General features: G+C 37.0%; 1 protein-coding gene across 2 annotated transcripts in view; it reads left to right on the top strand.

The window, feature by feature from the left end:
- The window catches only part of LOC127417049 (protein phosphatase 1 regulatory subunit 37-like), an 81,774-nt gene that overhangs the window by 27,966 nt on the left and 33,089 nt on the right, over positions 1-20,719 (top strand). For both annotated transcript variants that reach the window (XM_051656740.1, XM_051656739.1), the window contains one exon: positions 13,347-13,444. In XM_051656740.1, the coding sequence (XP_051512700.1) occupies positions 13,347-13,444 (98 nt within the window). The remainder of the gene's footprint in view (positions 1-13,346; positions 13,445-20,719) is intronic.

Here is a 20,719-nt window from a genome sequence, read left to right as displayed (position 1 = left end):
ACAGAGCTTGAGAGGATCTGCTGAGAAGAATGGCAGAAAATCCCCAAATCCAGGTGTGCAAAGCTTGTTGCATAATACCCAAAAGATTTGAGGCTGTAGTCACTGCCTAAGGTGCTTCAAATAAGTACTGAGTCTGAATACTTATGTCAATGTGATATTTCAGTTTTTTCTTTTGAATAAATTTGCCAAGTTTTCAAAAATCTTATTATAGAGGATTATAGAGTGTAGATTGATGTGGTGAAAAAAAATGTCGCTAACGTGCACTGACTGGGTTATTTTAAAGCGCTACGCAGTTACCTCAGTTGCACATTTGCCTAATTCCAAATATATTTGGCCATAACAAGTGTGTAAGAAATATAAAGTAACCCCATGGCACTGGGGTTGTGTGGAGCTCAATTATTACAGAAATATATTACTATTAGCCTATCTATTACTGTAGGGTATGGGGATATAATAATAATTTTAATAATAATAATAATAAATTTAAAGAATGGATGCAAAAAAGAGAATGCAAGTGTAAACACCCGAGTAACTGTTTCTATTAGCAGTAAAGAATGGGCAAAACATGCCTTAATTTTGGTCAAAGGGAATCATTTACTAGTTTGCAGTTCTAACTAGTTTAAAATGAGAGCTACTGTTTAATATAATTTTATGTTTTTTGTTCTTTTAGAATCACGATCTAAGCATTATCAACAGAATTTATTTATTTGTTCAAATTGTGCAGCCCTGTAATTAAAAAAAAAAAGTTTTCAAATAACAGAATAATCGTGATTAAAATTGAGCAAAATAATCATGATTATCATTTTCACCATTATTGTGCAGCCCTAACTCCAACAAAACCGAATACTAATAGAGTATAATTCAATAAGAATCACAATACTGACAAACACTTGCTTAAAAAAAAGCACAGACGCCATTATATTTTCTTCTGTCATCCAACACCTTGATGACACACATTCACAGCGCCCACCAGTGGACTCAATTGTAACTGCGAAATTTGGTGAGAGAGTCATAGGAAATTAATCTCGGTAATTCAGCGCTGCTCATGGCAAGAAATTGCGTAAAGTTTTTAGTTACTGGTTACTCGATTACTTTTGCACATCCCTAAAAGGAACTCTGAGTATACGATAAGGCTTACATTTTTTATTGTTTTACGTGTTTTTATTCAGAAAAATAAGTGGTAAAAGTTGGCTTTTTAGAAAATGCGCTCTGTGTAAAGAGATTTAATGAACATACACAGTGGAGTAATAAGGTTTGGGTTTCTCATACCGCTTTACATATTCTTTCCGCCACAAATGTTGATCCTCATCCATTTGTTTTCATAACTCTAACAAGAACTGGATACTAATAGAGTAGAATTCAATATCAATCAAAATATTGCCATAAGTATTGCCACATGTGGCTTTGAAAGCACACTCTATCATCTCTCAACCAGCACAAGCAAAAACATCCACACTGTCCCCGATGGACTCGTTGGATTCTGCAGATTTTGGTGAGACATTCAAAGGGAAAGTAAAATATTCAGTGCTGCTCACGGCAGGCAAATGTGCAAAGGAGAATCAATTTACGATATTCAAGTAGTGTTTTTTTTTTTTTTTAATAGTCGACTATTTGGTGCGGACTGAGTACTCAATTATTCGATTATTTGTGCAGATCCCTAGTTTGACTGTGGCTTCTTTGGCTTCTGGAGTTGATTAACCCTGTAATTACATATGCTCATTACATTTCTAATAAAACAGCATAATCTAACTGTTAAATATTAACCACTTTAACACCAGGCAAAGTTTAATTAATGACTATTTCCTGGGACAATCTATGAATATAGTTGTACTATGTGTACTGGAAAGGTCAGAACTTAAATTTTCATCTTGAGTTTGCGAGAGATGTTTTATCTGTGTTACCCAGCTTCTGTGACTTAACATTGCCAGGTCTGGGCACCCTTCACAGATCTGATAGTGAGTGAACAATCAGGGGGCTTGTTCAAGAAGCACTAGACTCATTCTGTAGCTGTAATACATGGTCTTCTATCTCCCACATAGAGAAATCATTACCTGATAACAGAGACATCTAAGAAACTGCATTAGGTGAAAAAAAAAATATATATATATATTTATTTATTTATTTATTTTTTTTAATCTCAAACAAACCTCTGAGATGTCTCGTTTGTGCTTGTCTTTGAACAGTGGAAATTGGACTTGTTACATTTATGTTACTATTTATGTTCTTGGCACATGGTGTAGTTATGTTCAGAATTGAATACTAGATTACTACTTGAATGAATGAATGAATGAATGAATGTTACACTTTAAATAGTGCTTTTCTGATACTACACTCAAAGCGCTTTTACATAGAGAACAGGGTGTTCTCCTCAACCACTACCAGTGTGCAGCATCCACCTGAAAGATGCGACGGCAGCCATAGTGCGCCAATATGCCCACCACACACCAGCTATTGATGCAGAGGAGAGAGTAGATTGATTGAGGCAATTCATAAATGTAGATAATTAGGAGGCCTTGATTGATAAGGGCTAATGGTGGAATTTGGCCAGGACACTTGGGTTACACCCCTACACTTTTTACGAGATTTACGAGGGATGTATAATGACCACAGAGAGTCCTTGGTTTAATGTATCATCCAAAAGACGGTGGCTTTTTACAGTTTAGTGTCCGTGTCACTGTACTGGGGCATTAGGACCTACACAGACTGCAGGGTGAGCACTCCCTGCTGGCCTCACTAACACCTCTTCCAACAGCAACCTTACATCCTATCTACAGCAGACGCGAGCGTCGCGTCACGTTGCGTCAAAAGCATTCGAACCACATTGTAATCAATGATGCTGTCTACACTGGAAGTGTCCGTTGCGGCGTGTCCGTCGCACCGACAATAAACGGGTGTCCCGTCCCATTTTGCGCTGCACTCACTGGCGCTACTACACAAATTAAACGGTTTAGAACATTTGTGTCAACACGTCAAGTGTAGACAGCCTCAAGCCATTGCGTCACACCACGACAACGGACGCGCCCGGTGTAGACAGGGTGCAAGTGTTCCCCACGAGGTCTCCCATCCAGGTACTGACCAGGCTCAACTCTGCTTAGCTTCAGTGGGCAACCAATCGAGAGCTACTGGGTGAAATGGCTGCTGGAAAACAGAATGTGAAACTGTTTACATTATTGTACAATAAACTTTTTAAACAGTACAGTGTTATCATACAATTATTATTTATCATCTTGGAAATAAAACTTTTAAATCCAGTTTTATGTAAAAAAAAAAAATCTTCTGATTAAATAATGAGTTGAGAAAGAAATGTTAAAAACACTGCCCTTAATTACTTTTGGTTCATTCATCACACAGGAAATGGAAGGTCAAGTCAAGCACATTGCATTGTACTGTACACATTATTGCTTCCAGTTTGATCTGTTGTATACTGCAAATTAATGGCATAAGTTGGGGGTTATATATATACAGAATTTGTACACTATGGTATACTGCAGAAATAGTAAGAATAGTGTTAATGTGACATTCCAAATAGGCCTGTCACAATTATGGAACGACGAATAATTGTCAAACAAATAATTGTGATTATGACGAATAGTTGTCCATTTTAAGGCTGTGATGATTAATTGTCTCTCTTAGGGCTTTCACGATAAATTGTCATATAAATTGTCATATTTCTTAAGGTGTATGTGTGCTTTCATTCACCCAAAAATGAAAATTTGCTGATAATTTACTCACCCTCAGGCCATCCAAGATATATCTGTGTTTCTTTCTTCATCAAAACAGAATTTAAGATTTTTAGGATTTCATTTCAGGCCTCCTCCTTTAAACAATGCAAGTGAATGTACTTTGTTATTGTTTTGAAATTGTTTTGGACTGTTTTGGTTTGTGAACGGGGCTTGGTCTGTGGTCTGTGCAAGTTTCTCTTGTAAACAATGATGTGCTTCCTGCCTCCTCCTATGTGTGACCTTACCGACGAGCTTACGTCATCCCTCTCATGAGCGCACGTCACAGATGTACGGAAGCAAACATCTGTAGTTAAAAAGTATAAGTATTGTTTTGTTTCTAAAAATTAATCAATCGTTTGGGTTCAGAAGAAATGTATTTGTCGACTGGAGTCATGTGAATTATTTTGATGCACCCTAAATATGCATTTTGGACCGTCAAAAAAACATTCACTTGCATTGTTTAAAGGAGGAGACCTGAATGAAATCCTAAAAATCTTAAATTCTGTTTTGATGAAGAAAGAAACTCAGATACATCTTGGATGGCCTGAGGGTGAGTAAATTATCAGCAAATTTTACTTTTTGAGTGAACTGTACCTTTAAGATGTAATTTTTTACATATTTAATGGAATGTTCCAGGTTCAATACAAGTTAAACTCAATTAAAAAAAAAAACATTGATTACCACAAAAATGAATTAAGCTGTTAAATTGTGTAAATTGTAATTTTTACAGTAATTTTAGGGTTTGTTGACATTATTTCGTCATGGCAACGATGAATAATTTTACACAGGAAAGGGTGGTAAGCGATTTTATCACTATTCAAAATCATGTTTATGCACATATTGTTTATGTCTTGTGGCTATACTTTTGAAACAGTGTGTCTTTTAACGTTCAAATATTGGCCCCCATTCACTTCCATTGTAAGTGCGTCACTGTCACCTCGATTTTTGCTTTTTTTTTTTTTTTTAAATGAGGGACGAGTCAAAATAAATCTTTGTGGTAATCAATATTTTGCCACAAATGCTGTCAACTGAGCTTAACTTGTATTGAACCCGTAATATTCCTTTAACTTCTAACATATAAATCAAATAATAAAATAGGGAAATATGATTTCCTGTTAAGGGTATAAAAAACTTCTGAATGACATGAAAAATAATGTTTTAAATATCAAAATATTTCTAAATACATTAAATATGTCTCTCTTTTTGGTCAACTTTAGGTTTGGTCAATTGTACATTTACACTGTTGCTTTTGGAACTTTTTTTGGGGGAGGGAAATAAATATAATAAAATCTAATATATTTTATTATGCAGTAGTAAAATATGTCCTAATTTCTTCACTTTCACACGTTACTTTAATGCTCTTTGATTAAACCCTGGAGCCCTTATTTCTCATGAAGAAAAACCTTTGAGATTTTGTTCCGTCATTTTATCACCCCACAGAAATAGATTAAGCATGCGTCTCCTCAGAGTCCTCACTGCCAGTGGCGGATTTAGGGATGGTCGACATGGGCAGCCACCCGGAGAGGCACAGACCCCCATTAGTTTTTGTTTTTTTGTTTTTGTTTTTTATTATTGGAGCATGATAAGTATAGGGGATCTGGATCATGACATACAGTAATTCTATATAGTAAAACATTAAAGGGATAGGTTGCCCAAAAATTTTAATTCTGTCATCTTTTACTCACCCTCATCGTGACATCCCACATGTGTATGACATACTTTCTTCTGCAGAACACAAATACAAAGATTTTTAGAAAAATATCTCAGCTCTGTAGGTCCACACAATGCAAGTGAATGGTGACCAGAAGTTTGAATCTCCAAAAAGCACATAAAGGCAGCATAAAAGTAATCCAGACATTTCCAGGGGTTTAATCCATGTCTTCAGAAGCGTTATCATAGGTGTGGGTGAGAAACAGATCAATATTTAATAGGTGATGATACGCACAAAGAATGCAATCACCAAAAAAAACTTAAGAATAATGTGGAAGTGAAAGTGGAGATTTATAGTAAAATTTACTTAAATATAGATCTGTCTGGATTACGTATATGCTGCCTTTATCTGCTTTTTGGACCTTCAAAGTTCTGGCCACCATTCACTTGCATTGTATGGACCTATAGAGCTGAGATATCTTTTCTAAAAATCTTAATTTGTGTTCTGCAGAAGAAAGAATGTCATAACATCTAGGATGACACAAGGGTGAGTAAATGATGAGATAATTTTCATTTTTGGGTGAACTATCCCTTTAAGTAAAAGATTACACAACAAATACAGCAATTAAAAAGGTAACAAGGATAAAAATGTATACAGATTGAAGGAGAAGTCATCGTCAGTCAGAGCAGGGCCACAAGGATCAAGTGAACACTGAAAGAAAATAATATATGATCAGTGTTAATGTTAAAATCATGAAGTCATCACATCCAATACTTCCCAAAATCTCCTTTAACTGTGTGGCCATTCACACAAGACATGATCTTGTGCCCAAAACAGCAAGATGGAGCGCAACGCAATAGTGAATGCTTGGGTCTCAAATGTTGAACCGCTTTCAACGTTACGCACCGTCTTAAAAATGCAACTCTCAATAAAAATAAAAAGCAGCAAAACGTGGGTCTCGAGACACATTTTAAAACGTTGAACTGCTTTCAGCTGATGCACCGTCTTATAAAAGCTCACAATGCGAGACAAAAACAGCTAGACGCAACGCAGTGACTAAAGACGTACCGTTACTTAAAAATAACGCAGATGGAAAGCAAGTACGCGTCCTCTGTGAACAGCCCCAAAGATTTCAATAACATTCGAGTTCTTTTCTTTCTCTCTAAACATTTTACTTGAATTACCATCTAATTACTGCTTACTTTTATGTTTTCCACTCAAATTCAGTGGGGCTCTGCTCTGCTCAAAGCTGCATCTTTCCCTCAGACAGCTTTTCCGGGCGTCAGGGGTTGTACCTGAAGTAAAGTTCGTCTTCCACCATCTGGGGTGGAGGGAGGCTAAGAAAGAGACAAAGCCAAGAAGATTACAATTATCATTACAAATATACAGTTTATCTTATTACCAATACCAAACATTAGAATTTCGAATATTATAGAGGCAAGTTTCATCGTTTAACTTACCTGCAGTTGTCTCTGTGTGTCATCCATTATAAACTGAGCGTATCACCAGACGCTGAAGGTGCATTTTTCCTCTAGAAATGCTCCAAGATCAAACGGAGTCTGCCTATGTGCGTGTTAATGCAAATACACTATATTGCCAAAAGTATTCGCTCATCTGCCTTTAGACGCATATGAATTTAAGTGACATCCCATTCTTAATCCATAGGGTTTAATATGACGTCGGCCCACCCTTTGCAGCTATAACAGCTTCAGCTCTTCTGGGAAGGCTTTCCACAAGGTTTAGGAGTGTGTTTATGGGAATTTTTGACCATTCTTGCAGAAGCGCATTTGTGAGGTCAGACACTGATGTTGGACGAGAAGGCCTGGCTCGCAGTCTTCGCTCTAATTCATCCCAAAGGTGCTCTATCGGGTTGAGGTCAGGACTCTGTGCAGGCCAGTCAAGTTCTTCCACACCAAACTCGCTCATCCATGTCTTTATGGACCTTGCTTTGTGCACTGGTGCGCAGTCATGTTGGAACAGGAAGGGGCCATCCCCAAACTGTTCCCACAAAGTTGGGAGCATGGAATTGTCCAAAATCTCTTGGTATGCTGAAGCATTCAGAGTTCCTTTCACTGGAACTAAGGGGCCAAGCCCAGCTCCTGAAAAACAACCCCACACCATAATCCCCCCTCCACCAAACTTCACAGTTGGCACAATGCAGTCAGACAAGTACCGTTCTCCTGGCAACCGCCAAACCCAGACTCGTCCATCAGATTGCCAGATGGAGAAGCGTGATTCGTCACTCCAGAGAACGCGTCTCCAATGCTCTAGAGTCCAGTGGTGGCGTGCTTTACACCACTGCATCCGACGCTTTGCATTGCACTTGGTGATGTATGGCTTGGATGCAGCTGCTCGGCCGTGGAAACCCATTCCATGAAGCTCTCTACGCACTGTTCTTGAGCTAATCTGAAGGCCACATGAACTTTGGAGGTCTGTAGCGATTGACTCTGCAGAAAGTTGGCGACCTCTGTGCACTTTGTGCCTCAGCATCCGCTGACCCCGCTCTGTCATTTTACGTGGCCTACCACTTCGTGGCTGAGTTGCTGTCATTCCCAATCGCTTCCACTTTGTTATAATACCACTGACAGTTGACTGTGGAATATTTAGTAGCGAGGAAATTTCACGACTGGACTTGTTGCACAGGTGGCATCCTATCACAGTACCACGCTGGAATTCACTGAGCTCCTGAGAGCAGCCCATTCTTTCACAAATGTTTGTAGAAGCAGTCTGCATGCCTAGGTGCTTCATTTTATACACATGTGGCCATGGAAGTGATTGGAACACCTGAATTCAATTATTTGGATGGGTGAGCGAATACTTTTGGCAATATAGTGTATTTACCAGGATTTATATATTCTTCGCGCCTATATACATCTACAGTAATTTGCTGTATTTAGTTACAGTTTGGTACTGTATTAATTTTATAAAGTTATTTACTGCTATTAATGAGTAATGTCACCGAAATTACCCATAATGCAATGCATATTACAGTTAAATACTGTATTATTGTATTATAGTAATTTACTGGTCATTTTACAGTTATTTATCCTATAAACTACAGTAAGGGTTAAAAGTGTAGAATGCATTCTTAATTGCTCCAATATTTAACTATCAAATACCAAATCACTATCTGATGTATTCCTATTGGTAGTTGCTTCATTGCATCATTGCTCATTTGCATAAAGTTCAACTCTGCTCAACTTTTTTTTGGCATCAGCAACTATCTCTATCATTCTTGTCACCTGTAATGGGCAACTAATAACTTTCGTAACTTTTTCTCTGTACATTTGTATTAATGTGAATGCTAGGGATGCCATGTTGTGAGTTTTTGATGGTTACATTACCATCTAAGAAAAGATTATTTGCTAATTTTCTTATTGTGCAACAACTCTGAAGAAAAAAGTTATATCATATCACAACTGAATGTGTTAGTGGGTGCATTTCTTAGAGATGCTTATGGACGCTAAGTGTAGCCATACAATAGGAAAACTGTTAAATACACAACAAATAGGTGTTATATAATAAGAGATGATCCAAATAGGCACAACATAGCTTATTCGGATTACGGTCACAAAATGATGCGCTTCATTGTAAAATGTGTCCTTGGAGTCGCAGGGCGAGCCTCACTCTGAATTCAAAAGTATTTCAAGGCATCCAATTTTTTTTTCTTGTGTCAGACACCCCACCATAAAGAATACATACAAATAATCTGTTCACAACAACTCAAATAAATCTGTGGAAATTGCTTACAGCAGGCGATTTAAACTCTGACAAGTAAAATTTAAATTTGTTGAATGAGGTGAGTTTGTTTTATATATATATATATATATATATATCTATGTATGTAGATATGTATGTAAAATCCTGTTAAATAAAAAAATAAAATAAAAAAACTGGCAGCTGGAGTTGCCAGAAATTCACTGTAAAAAAAAAAATAAGGTACACATTTTAAGTGGTTTACAGTACACTTAAAAGAAAACTGTTAACTTTAGTAACTATAGTAAAAATTTGACAGCTGTGGTTTTCAGAAATGTATCGTAAATAAAACGGTAACCACTGTCATTTTATTAAATTAAATGAAGCTGATTACTTTCTGGAACTGTTAATCACCATATAATGACAACAGAAGGGCACATGATGACATGAAATTAATCAAGAGAGGCCCTTCCAGGAGCAACGATCAATACATATGTATACAGTGCACAGTGTTACTACATCAGGGTAACACATGTAACAATAAAATAATGCCATAAACATTAACTAAACTACAGCAAATATAACACAGAACACTCCAAACTGATATTAAAATAAGAAGAAACAGTTATTCCCATAAAATGTAATTCAATTTGATGGGTCACGCAGGGAATTCTGAGAATGCCCCATTATTGTTTTTCACAATAATAGTTTACTGTAAAATCATACTTTAAAAAAAATAAAAAATGTATTACAATATTTTACTGTAAAATTGCATTTATTGTCTTGTTAAATATATTAGAATTTGTTACTGTATAGGTGCAGGTAATTATCTGTTAACCAATATAAGGTTATATCTGTGGCTTTTTCACATGCAAAATCACAGCGCACTGTCAAAACGCGTAAACGTTCTGAGAAGTTGCGTCTCTCAGTTTATCAGTTTAAAGGGTCCTAAAACTCCAAACACATTTTTTTTAGATGTTAACAGATATGTACAGATTGCACATCATTTTTATTTATTTATTTTCTCCCCAAATTGGAATGCAATTTGGAATGCCCAATTCCCAATGCACCCTAAGTCCTTGTGGTGGCGTAGTGACTCGCCTCAATCCGGGTGGCGGAGGACGAATCTCAGTTGCCTCCACGTCTGAGACCGTAAATCCACGCATCTTATCACGTGGCTTGTTGAGCACGTTACTGTGGAGACATAGCGTGTGTGAAGGCTTCATGCCATCCGGAGGTGGTTTGAGATGCATTCCAGATGAAACTCAGCCAAGTGTAAATGCATCTGGCTCTCCAAGCTACACGTGTTAACTTTACTTTGCCCAAACAGTGCTACGTCAGCATTGGGGAAATGCTAAATATACAGGAACAGCTGCAGTATTTCTATAGGGCTTGCCTTGCGCAATAAATAATTACACATTTTTAAACGGATGTATGTTGTAAGAGAGACATAGCTTTTTTCTTCATTTATTTGATGCAGATTGCTGACGAAATCTAATTGGCGAAGACATATTGATGTAGCCAAGTCTAAATGAAATGTGATATTCAGTCGCATAGCAATCCGATCAGTAAAAAGCGCATGAAGTGACCAAGTGTAAATACCCCCTATGGGTAAAAACTTACTGAGTGCACCTTTAAATTAGGGATGGGCATTGAGTAATTTTGTTGTCAAGTACTCAAACACACACACACACACAAAAAGTAATTGATTACTTGATATTCAGAATTTAAGTTTAACCTTTGAACACTTTTTATCTAATGAAAAAAAAATGTACTATGAATTAATAAAAACGTAGATTAAAAAATGACTTGAAATAACAAAAAGGAAAAAAATTATATGCAATATAATGAATTTAAATCATTTAAATATTTGTTTTTTTGGGTGAACTATTCCTTTAACAACGTCCACAGCACCAAGCAATGCATTAAGTTGTAATGGCAAGATTTAGGTGAGAGAAGCAGTTTCATTAAAATTAAATTGTAATATTTGTGTAGTTTTTACTAGTCGAATATTTAAAGCTGAACTCATGCCATCCCAGATGCGTATGATTCCTTTCTTCAGCAGAGCACAAACTAAGATTTTAGAAGAATATCCATTGGTCCTTACAATGCAAGTGAATGGTTACCAAAATGTTTAAGCTCCAAAAAGCACATAAAGGCAGAATGAAAGTAATCCATTTGACTCCAGTGGTTTAATCCATTTCTTCTGAAGCGATCAAATCTCTTTTGGGTGAGAACAGACTAAAATGTAACTATTTTACAAAACTCTTGACATCAGCAGTCTCCTCGGTGATCATGATTTCAAGCTCGATTACACTTTCCTGTTCTCATCCAAAACCGATTGGATCTCTTCAGAAAACATTAATTAAACCACTGGAGTCATATTGATTACCTTTATGCTCCTTTATGTGCTTTTTGGAGCTTCCACGTTTTAGTCAGCATTGTATGGACCTACAGAGCTGAAATATTCTTCTAAAAATCTTTTTTTGTGTGTTCTGCAGAACAAAGAAAGTCATATTAATCATTTAAATTTTTGCTTGAACTATTCCTTTAAATGTGGTATTGTACTGAATTGCAAAAGTACAGATTTCACAGTTAAAGGAATAGTTCTCTCATTATTCACTTACCCTGATGCCATCCTAGATGTATATGATGGTCTTTCTTCAGCTGAACACAATTGAAGATTTTTAGAAGAATATAGAGCTCTGTCAGATCCTTATAAAGGAAGTAAACGGGTGCCAGCACTTTGACGTTCCAAAAGTCACATTTAAGCAGCATAAAAGTAATCCACACAACTCCAGTAGATCAATGAATGTCTTCTGAAGCAAATCGATAGTTTTATGTAAGAAACAAGTCGATAATTAAAATGTTTTTAACTTTAAATTTGCGCTTCCATCCAGGGCTCTGATGCTGTTTGAAATGGCCCAACACTCGCTTCGTTGTTCTGTTATAATTAACCGCCGCTTCTGAATTCTCGTGTGACCTCGCTGATTACGTCACGCAACAGCTATGTGATACAGTCAACTGTTGACAGGAAGTGATTTTTTCAAATTAATTAAGTTTTAATGATCGGTTTATTTTTAACACTAATGTTTCGATTTGCTTTAGAAGACATTTATTGATTGACTGGGGTCGTGTGGATTACGTTTATGCTGCATAAATGTGACTTTTGGTCCGTCAAAGTGCTGGCACCCATTTACTTGCATTATAAGGACCTGACAGAGCTCTATCTTCTTCTAAAAATCTTTATTTGAGTTCTACTGAAGAAAGACAGTCATACACATCTAGGATGGCATCAGGGTAAGTGAATAATAAGAGACTTTTCATTTTTGGGTGAACTATTCCTTTAAATACATATGAAGCACAGAGCATTTTAGCCTAGCCTTGGACCACCCTGAATTGTACATATAAGTGTGATGTGTGTGTGTGTGTGTGTATCCTGAGCTCCCTGCTAGAACAATAAGTCTTAATATGTGAAGAATCATCTGACTGAGGACAGTGCTTAGAAGATCTAGACTGGTTAGTCCTGTGTGTGTGTGTGTGTGTGTGTGTGTGTGTGTTCATATGTTTCACAAAGGCTCTACTGAGAGAGCTTAAGGATTGTGGTGTAAACACACTTCTCTCTGGGCACTGATCTCCTGCCAGACTCCATGAGAACAGATTAGTTTCTCTCTCTTTAACTCCTTTCATTGTTCGTACAATCTCTTGTGCGAGACTATAGACACACACTGAATCCTCAGTTTGGATTGAATCAAATCCATCCAGTTTATGATTATGGGAGTATTTACACTTGGGCTTAGAGATCTGATTTCAATCCGACCGCTCAAAATGGCCTTAGGAAGTGGTTTGGGACAGATACATAACCTGACTTGGCCAAGAGTAAATATATGTATATGTGGCCCACAAGGGATGAGTGTCTCTTTTCATCAGGCAAATCAAGCACCTCTTCTTTTTAGTGTGTGAACCACATCAAATGCAGCAAAATTTCAAAATTTATATTTGCATAGAGTGTGGAATAGTAGATTGGAGTTTTATCACTTTTGCTCAGACACATTTATTTGGGCAAATGTAAATGGGAGGTGCATACCTAATCAGATAGCATTCCAATCGGTTGAAGATGCATCAAGTGACTTCAGTGTAAATATGGTAGTAATATATATTATATTATATTATATTACTATGATAGTAATGAAATGTGCTAATTAGACACCAGAAAAGTGGCATATGCAATATGTCTCTCCATGACCTTTGACCTTGTCCTTGTTTTGTCTCTGCAGCCCAGAATGTGACAGTGGAGGAAATTCTGAATGTCTACAGACAAGCATGCCAGAAACTCAACTGCAAACCAATCCCCAAAGTGCTCAAACAGCTACAGGTAGGACACACCTTGTTGCAGCCTCATTGCAGTCTGAAATGTGTCAAAGCACATAATGCAGTGCAAATACTCGTTGAGTTCTCGGCATTGGTGAAAGGGACATTATGATGATTTGTGCAGCTGGCACAAAATATGCATACTTGCATACAGTATGTTTTTGGCTTTAGATTCAGTTACAACATCTGCAAAAGCATACCCAAAATTATTTGAACATTCGTTCAAGACCGACAAATCCTCCTCAAGAATCATTATGCTCTACATGTTCACATACTGAACAAGGCAAAGCTTGATGCCGCATTTTAGTTGGATGTCTCCATTGTATCATTATGTGGCCTCTTGCGTTCTGGTACACTGGATTGTATTTGGACTCTGATCAGAAAGCATCCCCAGTCTACCGTCAATCAAACCAATAACATTGACAACCTCTGGCACCTGACCAGTCATGTGCATTCTGACTCTAAGCTTCAGCTCCCTCTGGCTACATCACACTAAATGAAAACTTGTTATCAGTGCAGGATTGTGCCCATGGTTGAAAAAGCTATTCATTAAATTTAGGTTTGTGTGTTTTGTGGAGGAATACATAGAGAAGTATATTCAGAGATAGGATTAACTGCATGTATACTGAGTCAGCAAAAAAGATCATGATAGATCATGGGTTACACACACACGCACATACACACACACACACACACCCTGCAAGTAAAATTCCCAGACACCAGTTATTTACATAGTGACAAATTGGATCTCACTTGAACATGCCTTTTTCCTATTAGTTGGTAGTTACCAACAAGGCTTCATATAGCACATATTTTGGGGCACACTGATCGATTGGCCACCGATCTAAATCAGCCGATCTTGTCTTAAGTCTGTGATCGGCCGATCGTGCCTAGAATCAAGGCCGATCTTTTTTACAGCACACAGGGAATCACACATACACCGCTACTCTAAAGAATGAGCGCTTTCTCAGCCCTTGATGCATGACAGTGTGGCCTCTGGAGGGTGAATTGTTGGCAATTCTAAGTATTCACAAATGTAAACTTTCAGACATGCTGTTATTCAGAGGAATATGCAGATTTGTTTTTTAAAATGTGTAAGAATTGCACGTATGAATATTAAGTTGCCCATTTTCTAGAGTCATTACGGTAGTAATTCTGACTCGCTGCACTGTGAGCGCGGAGAGGATGAAGAGACTGCAAGCGAATAAAAACGAATTAAACAAATAAACATGCATATACAAATCTGAGTATACGTGATGCAACGTGAGTCATGATAGTCAGATGTTGTGTTGAGCGATGGAGACTGTTTGAGCGATCATGAGCATTTTCAGCTTCACTCCCTTCAGTATGCTCACTCGCAGTGTCAATCAAACATGCACACTCTCCAGGTGCTCTCAATATCTCATCAGTCACTCAGCTCAGCGCTATTCTGTGAGGATCCCAATCTAAATCAGATTAATGTAGGTCACATTTCCACTAATCACAGCAATTACATTTTAACCAAAATGGCACCGCGTCTTCGTGCATTTGCTTAATAATTAGTGATTTGTGTTACAGCAAAACGCCAAAGACAGTAATCAAATCATAGATATTAATGATTTCTCACTGGAGCAGTTTTAGAGCTTGTAATGGATATATTTTTCTTATTTTTGAATGTACCTCTGCTGTGTGTGATGCTCTCACACGTGGTTTTTACTGCTTACCTGTATGTCAAAATGACCTTTTGAAATTGACAACAGAACTATTCAAAACTGTTTCAAAGCAAATACATTTTAGCAATTCACAATTAATGTAATTTTGGTATGTTTATAAAAAGGTTCCATTTGTTAACATTAGTTAATGCATTAGGTATCATGAACAAACAATGAACAATATATTTTTACAGACTTTATTAATTGTTAGTTAATAAAATTACAATTGTTCAATGTTAGTTCATGTTAGTTCATAGTGCATAGACTAATGTTAACTAATACAACTTTTGATTTAAAAAATGTAATAGTATATGTTTTAACTAACATTAAGTTCATTAGATCATGTTAACTACAGTAATGTTGTTAAATAATGTTAACAAATGGAATCTTTTTGTAAAGTGTTACTGTAATTTAACTGTGTGGGGCATAAACATATAACTGCACAATATAACTTGCTAAAGTGTGGCAAAGGGCACTTTTTTAAAAATCAGTATTGGCCGATCTTGGTTAAAAAATCAGAGATTGTTATCGGCCTCAAATTTCCTGATCGGTGCACCACTACATATATTGCAATTATATTTTGTAATCATCAACATTACAGTTTTTAAATGGAAAATGAAATCCTTAGTTAAAATAAAAAAACAACAACAATTGGACCCAACAGCAAACCCACTTCTCATGTGTGCACGCAGCAATGCGATGTTACTCATTTCATGTGGGAAAAAACATTTACATCAGCCTGTTTTATCCTTAGGGGCAGAATGTTTTTGTTTTGTTTTGTTTTGTTCTTTAATGTGACTGCATCCGATTAACATTATAAGTAATGACAATAAACGTATGTTATGTCCCTCTTAAAAAATGCACTGAAGAGTTGGTGTGAGACTTGGCAACGTGTTAAAACAGGTGGATACACTCACGCATGCTAGCGAGAACTTGATGGATCGAGAGAGAGAGAGAGAGAGAGAGAGAGAGAGAGAGAGGACAGCCTAGTTGAGTCATAGAAAACAGAAGGACAGAAAGAGAGCGATCAAGTTATCATGGCCTGATGTTTGCACAGAGATGCCAGCTAACACCCACCATCACTCACCAACCAGCACTTGCTCCCATTCTCCTCCTCTCTCTCCCCCTTTCTTGCTGTCCCTCTGTTCACTAGTCCTATTCTTTTCTGTTTCCCATCCCTTACTTTTCCATTCCTTTACCTTTCACTGCAGGTTTAGTTTTTAGTGTGCCACAATTAAATAATTACAGAGAATTTATTGCCATTGCTGTTTATATGTATGTATAACATACTGTACCTTGATAGTTTTCAGCTTTTGGACAATATTTGATATATACATCTCTAAATATGTTTGCATTTTCTCTGAAATAGCTTCAAAGGGTGTTTTATGTTTTCATTTTTTTTTTTTTTTTTACATTTTTTTCAGTCATAGGAACCATAATTGTAACCAAAGTACTGTAAGCCATTGTGAGTATATGCACCAATATGACAATACATGGTAAAAAAAAAAAAAAAACAGCACTATTTACCTGCATAAATTGTTTTAATAAAACATTTTAATAGATAAAAATGCCATATTTGAGTGATGATGAAAATGAATCATTGAATCAGAGTTTTGAATAGATTCATTGAGACAGGTATTTTGAACTGACTCACGGAGTTGAATCCAACTTCCAAATCCAATGCCATTTTTGCAACAAAGTCAAACTCAGAGTTGCTATTAAAACATCTTTGTCTTAACACTCTCAAACTTGTGATTTATAAAAAAAAAAAAAAAAAGGAAGGATGGTAAAATTAATGATGTGACTAAAGGAAGGAAACCTAACGGCCAAATAAAAAGCACATTAAAACCAATATTCATGATGATGTCTAATTTTATATCCCCAGTAAAATCATCACAAATATATTGTGAATATTCAATACATAGCCCTGCCCTAATAACATGCAGTTGTTTAGAAAGGCACAAGTCTGTTAAATCTGCAGTGCATCATAGTAAATTTCCACTGGGAGTCCTCAGGGCAGAAAATAGCCAGTCATTACTGTGTGCGCGTGTATGGATGTGTTTTTCCACCACCTCAGTCTGCTCTTGTGTTTCTCTCTCTCTTAACTGCTTAGTCACCCTTGGAAAAATGACTTCACAAACAGGCCTGTAAAAGAAATGCACTGAAAAGAGAGCAGCAAAAAAGAATAACACTCACATTATGTCTGTTTACTCTGCACAGATGGCAAGCAGACAGTTTTCTTTATAGATTTTGTATGTTGAGGGTGTGTATATAATCCCAGTGTTGTTCACACCTTAAACAGATACACAGCATAATCGAGACAAGCTACTGTACTGCATCTGATCTGTTCACAGAACAGTGGATGGTTTTGTAGATGTTTGGTTTTTCTCCTATTTCTAAAGTTAGTTCTCTCTGGCAAGGCAAAGACCAACAACAGCTCAATATTTTGCGGCTGAATCTTATGGGAAGAATTTTACTGAAGAACTAGTCTTGCATAAGCTGACTTTTATATCAAAAGGTGGTCCCCCTTTTCCCCCCTCCTTAATCTGGCCAAGAACTGCTTACTTAGACAGAAGGAGACCATCTGACTGACATGTTTAGCAAGCAAAGACTCTTTATGTTTCCTAACATGATTTTAAGGGAGTGTAAATCTGAAATCAATGATAGACCAGCACATGAAAAACTCTTTGAAGAGTCAGATAGAAAGCACCAAAGAAATCAGCAGAAAATATGGGTAGACTTTTGTATCTGCCTGTCCAATTGTAAAAAATTATTTCTCAGGCATAACTCGGAAAACAAAGCAAAATATACACAGATTTGTGGTATTTGTATGTAGCCATTTAGTTCATAGATCGCCCTTGTGGGAGTCGAACCTATAACGTCTTGGTTTTCAGCTAAGATCATTTTACCACATTAAGTATAAACTGGTCTGACTGCTCAGAGATTGTGTTGAATCTTTCTTGGACATCTAATAGGGGTTGCACAGACTAGTCGACTACAACTAACGTAGTCGACACCATCAGCCTGAAGTTGACAAGTCACTCACCACGCGATTTTTAAAATGCATCTGTAGGAAATACAGCGGGTGTGAAGTGGCTTCACAGTGGCTCTTTTGACAGTTTTGTGTTGAATCTATTGCCGTCAGCAGCAGAAATACACACGTCTTTTGCACACTCACAGCTGTGTGCCACAAAACTTTCCCAACATAAACACACAGACCATCTTAGGAATTTATACTTTCAACAGTGTGTGATATGTATCCCTTAACAGTGTGTCATGTATACCTCACTTCATTTCATAAACACATACCGGTAGTGCTCTTGTATATCATAGAAACTATGCTGTTGGACCAGCAGACTGGCCCTGTAGCTGCAGTGTATGCCTACAGAATTAAAAGAATAGTTTGCCCAACAATTATAATTCTCATCATTGACTCACCTTTATGCCATCTCAAATTCGTATGAATTTCTGTCTTCAGGCAGGTGCACACTGTACGATTTATAATAGTCCTTTACGATTGTTGCTTGTCAGACTGTACGATATGAACGCATTGATATCGCCATGGCACACTGTGCGACATTATGTCAGACTGCACGATATACACCGTAGCCGACTGTGGTCCCAATCGTCCCGATCAGTGAACGTGAAATTTGCCCACCATGGAGGAGCATTTTTTTTCTCTCTCTGAAAGTCAGGACATCAGCATTTCCATTGCTCCAATATCACTTCGTCATGAGCATAGGCTCACATTTACAAGAAAGATGGATTTTGTCAAATAGGCCTGTAATAAGACAGCTTGATCACAAATAAAGAAAATTACAGATGTTGAGAATGAACGTGAGTGTGGGAGGAAGCCTACAGTAATAATGAGTTACTGCAAGCAAATATTCATTGTGGAAATAAAAAGTGAAAAAAATAATATAAATTCAAACTTCTCCGTTCACATGGGAGAAAACAAAAAAGGTGGGTTATAGTACGTCTTTCTCCACTTTTAGATTAGTAACCTATAGGCCACGCAAATTTTTGAAAATTCATAAAGGCTGATAATATATCACGTTGCAAACTCCCTATGGGTGATGCACAAACATGACATAGATTTCTATAACTCTATCCAACTGTATTTGCTGACTTGGGTTAAAACATCCCATAAATACTTAACAGTAGGCTATAAATTGTTCAATCTTACTATTTTATTTAATTTTATTTATTTATTTATTTATTTAAATTGGAGTGATGTGAATCTTAACTAAAGAAGTTTACAGACATTTAAATGTATTAAAAGTAAAATAGTAATTAAAATAACGTTGTAAAGAAAATGCATGATAAATGTAAAGAAAAAACGTGTTAAGAAAATGCAATCGTTTATTTATTTTTCGTTTTGTAGCCTTGACTCTGTATTTATTTAATTCAGAGAATAATGCTTTCATATTGATGACGTGTTACACTTTTCTCCAGGTATTTTCTGCTTATTTATTTATTAAAACATTTTATAATAAAAAGAAGAAAAAATATTGAAAGAGCTTGAGTAGAGTGATAACTGGGCACAAATGTTGCTATGGTGCAGATGCGGAGCAGGTTTCTTTCCAAGTGAATTGGGGTGCGAGAGAGGAGCGGACTATCTCATCTGGCCGTCGTAATAGCTGTCACAATATACAGCTGCGATGCTAAATTTCTGACACTGCCAGTACTTCGTCGGAGGTTGAAGATCATCGCAAAGGCTATTAATCGGCCATCTGTGAACATGTCACACTGAGTGTTGTAAGATTCCCGATTTTGCCCTGCAACGACAGAAATCCTTTAGGATTCCCGTAATTTGTCTCAGATAGCAGAATCGTGGCCAGAATCATACAGTGTGCACCCACCTTTCTGCAGAACACGAACAATGATATTTTGAAAGATGTGTAAGGTGTGTTGTCCATAGAATGCAGGTCCATAAAGTACAACACTTTCAAGCTTCAAATAGGCAGCATGAAAGTAATCCGTACGACTCTAGTGGTTTAATTTGTCTTCTGAAGCGAAACAATCACTTTGGGTGAAAAACAGATCAAAATTTCAGTCCTTATTTAGCAAAAATCTTCACTTCCGACCAGCTTTTAGGAGTTTAAAAGTTTTGTACTCTATTAGCCCTTTCCCACACACAGTTCCTGTACTTTTCCCTTAGTAACGTTCTAGATGAGGACTCTTAAGAGGAGCGGGAAACCCAACAAAACTTTTCCCACATGCATTCACACGCACAAAAAGAACTACCTTAGTTACGTCATCTAGTGTCAACCATTTTTCTTCTGATGTTATTTGCACGCGTGATTCAGCAGCAGCAGCAGAACCAACAACAACAACAACAACACTGATGGAGGACGACGGTATCGGAGCTGCACTTTTGTTAGGGCTGTTTTACACAAGCTGTGGCTACATCCGAAAAGGTAGACAGCTGCCGATTCGGTTAATGGCTTATAGGGTTGCGCGGTTTACCGGTACAAACGAAGTACCATGATGCCCAAAAAAATTAAACGGTACGATATCATCTTGTTGCTAATTTCGGTACCATATTACAGTATGCTGTCATTAGCAAAATGATATGAGATGTGACA

This window comes from Myxocyprinus asiaticus, chromosome 26 (genome assembly GCF_019703515.2).
Source record: "Myxocyprinus asiaticus isolate MX2 ecotype Aquarium Trade chromosome 26, UBuf_Myxa_2, whole genome shotgun sequence".
Lineage (NCBI taxonomy): Eukaryota > Metazoa > Chordata > Actinopteri > Cypriniformes > Catostomidae > Myxocyprinus > Myxocyprinus asiaticus.
This window is presented reverse-complemented; position numbering and strand designations above follow the sequence as displayed.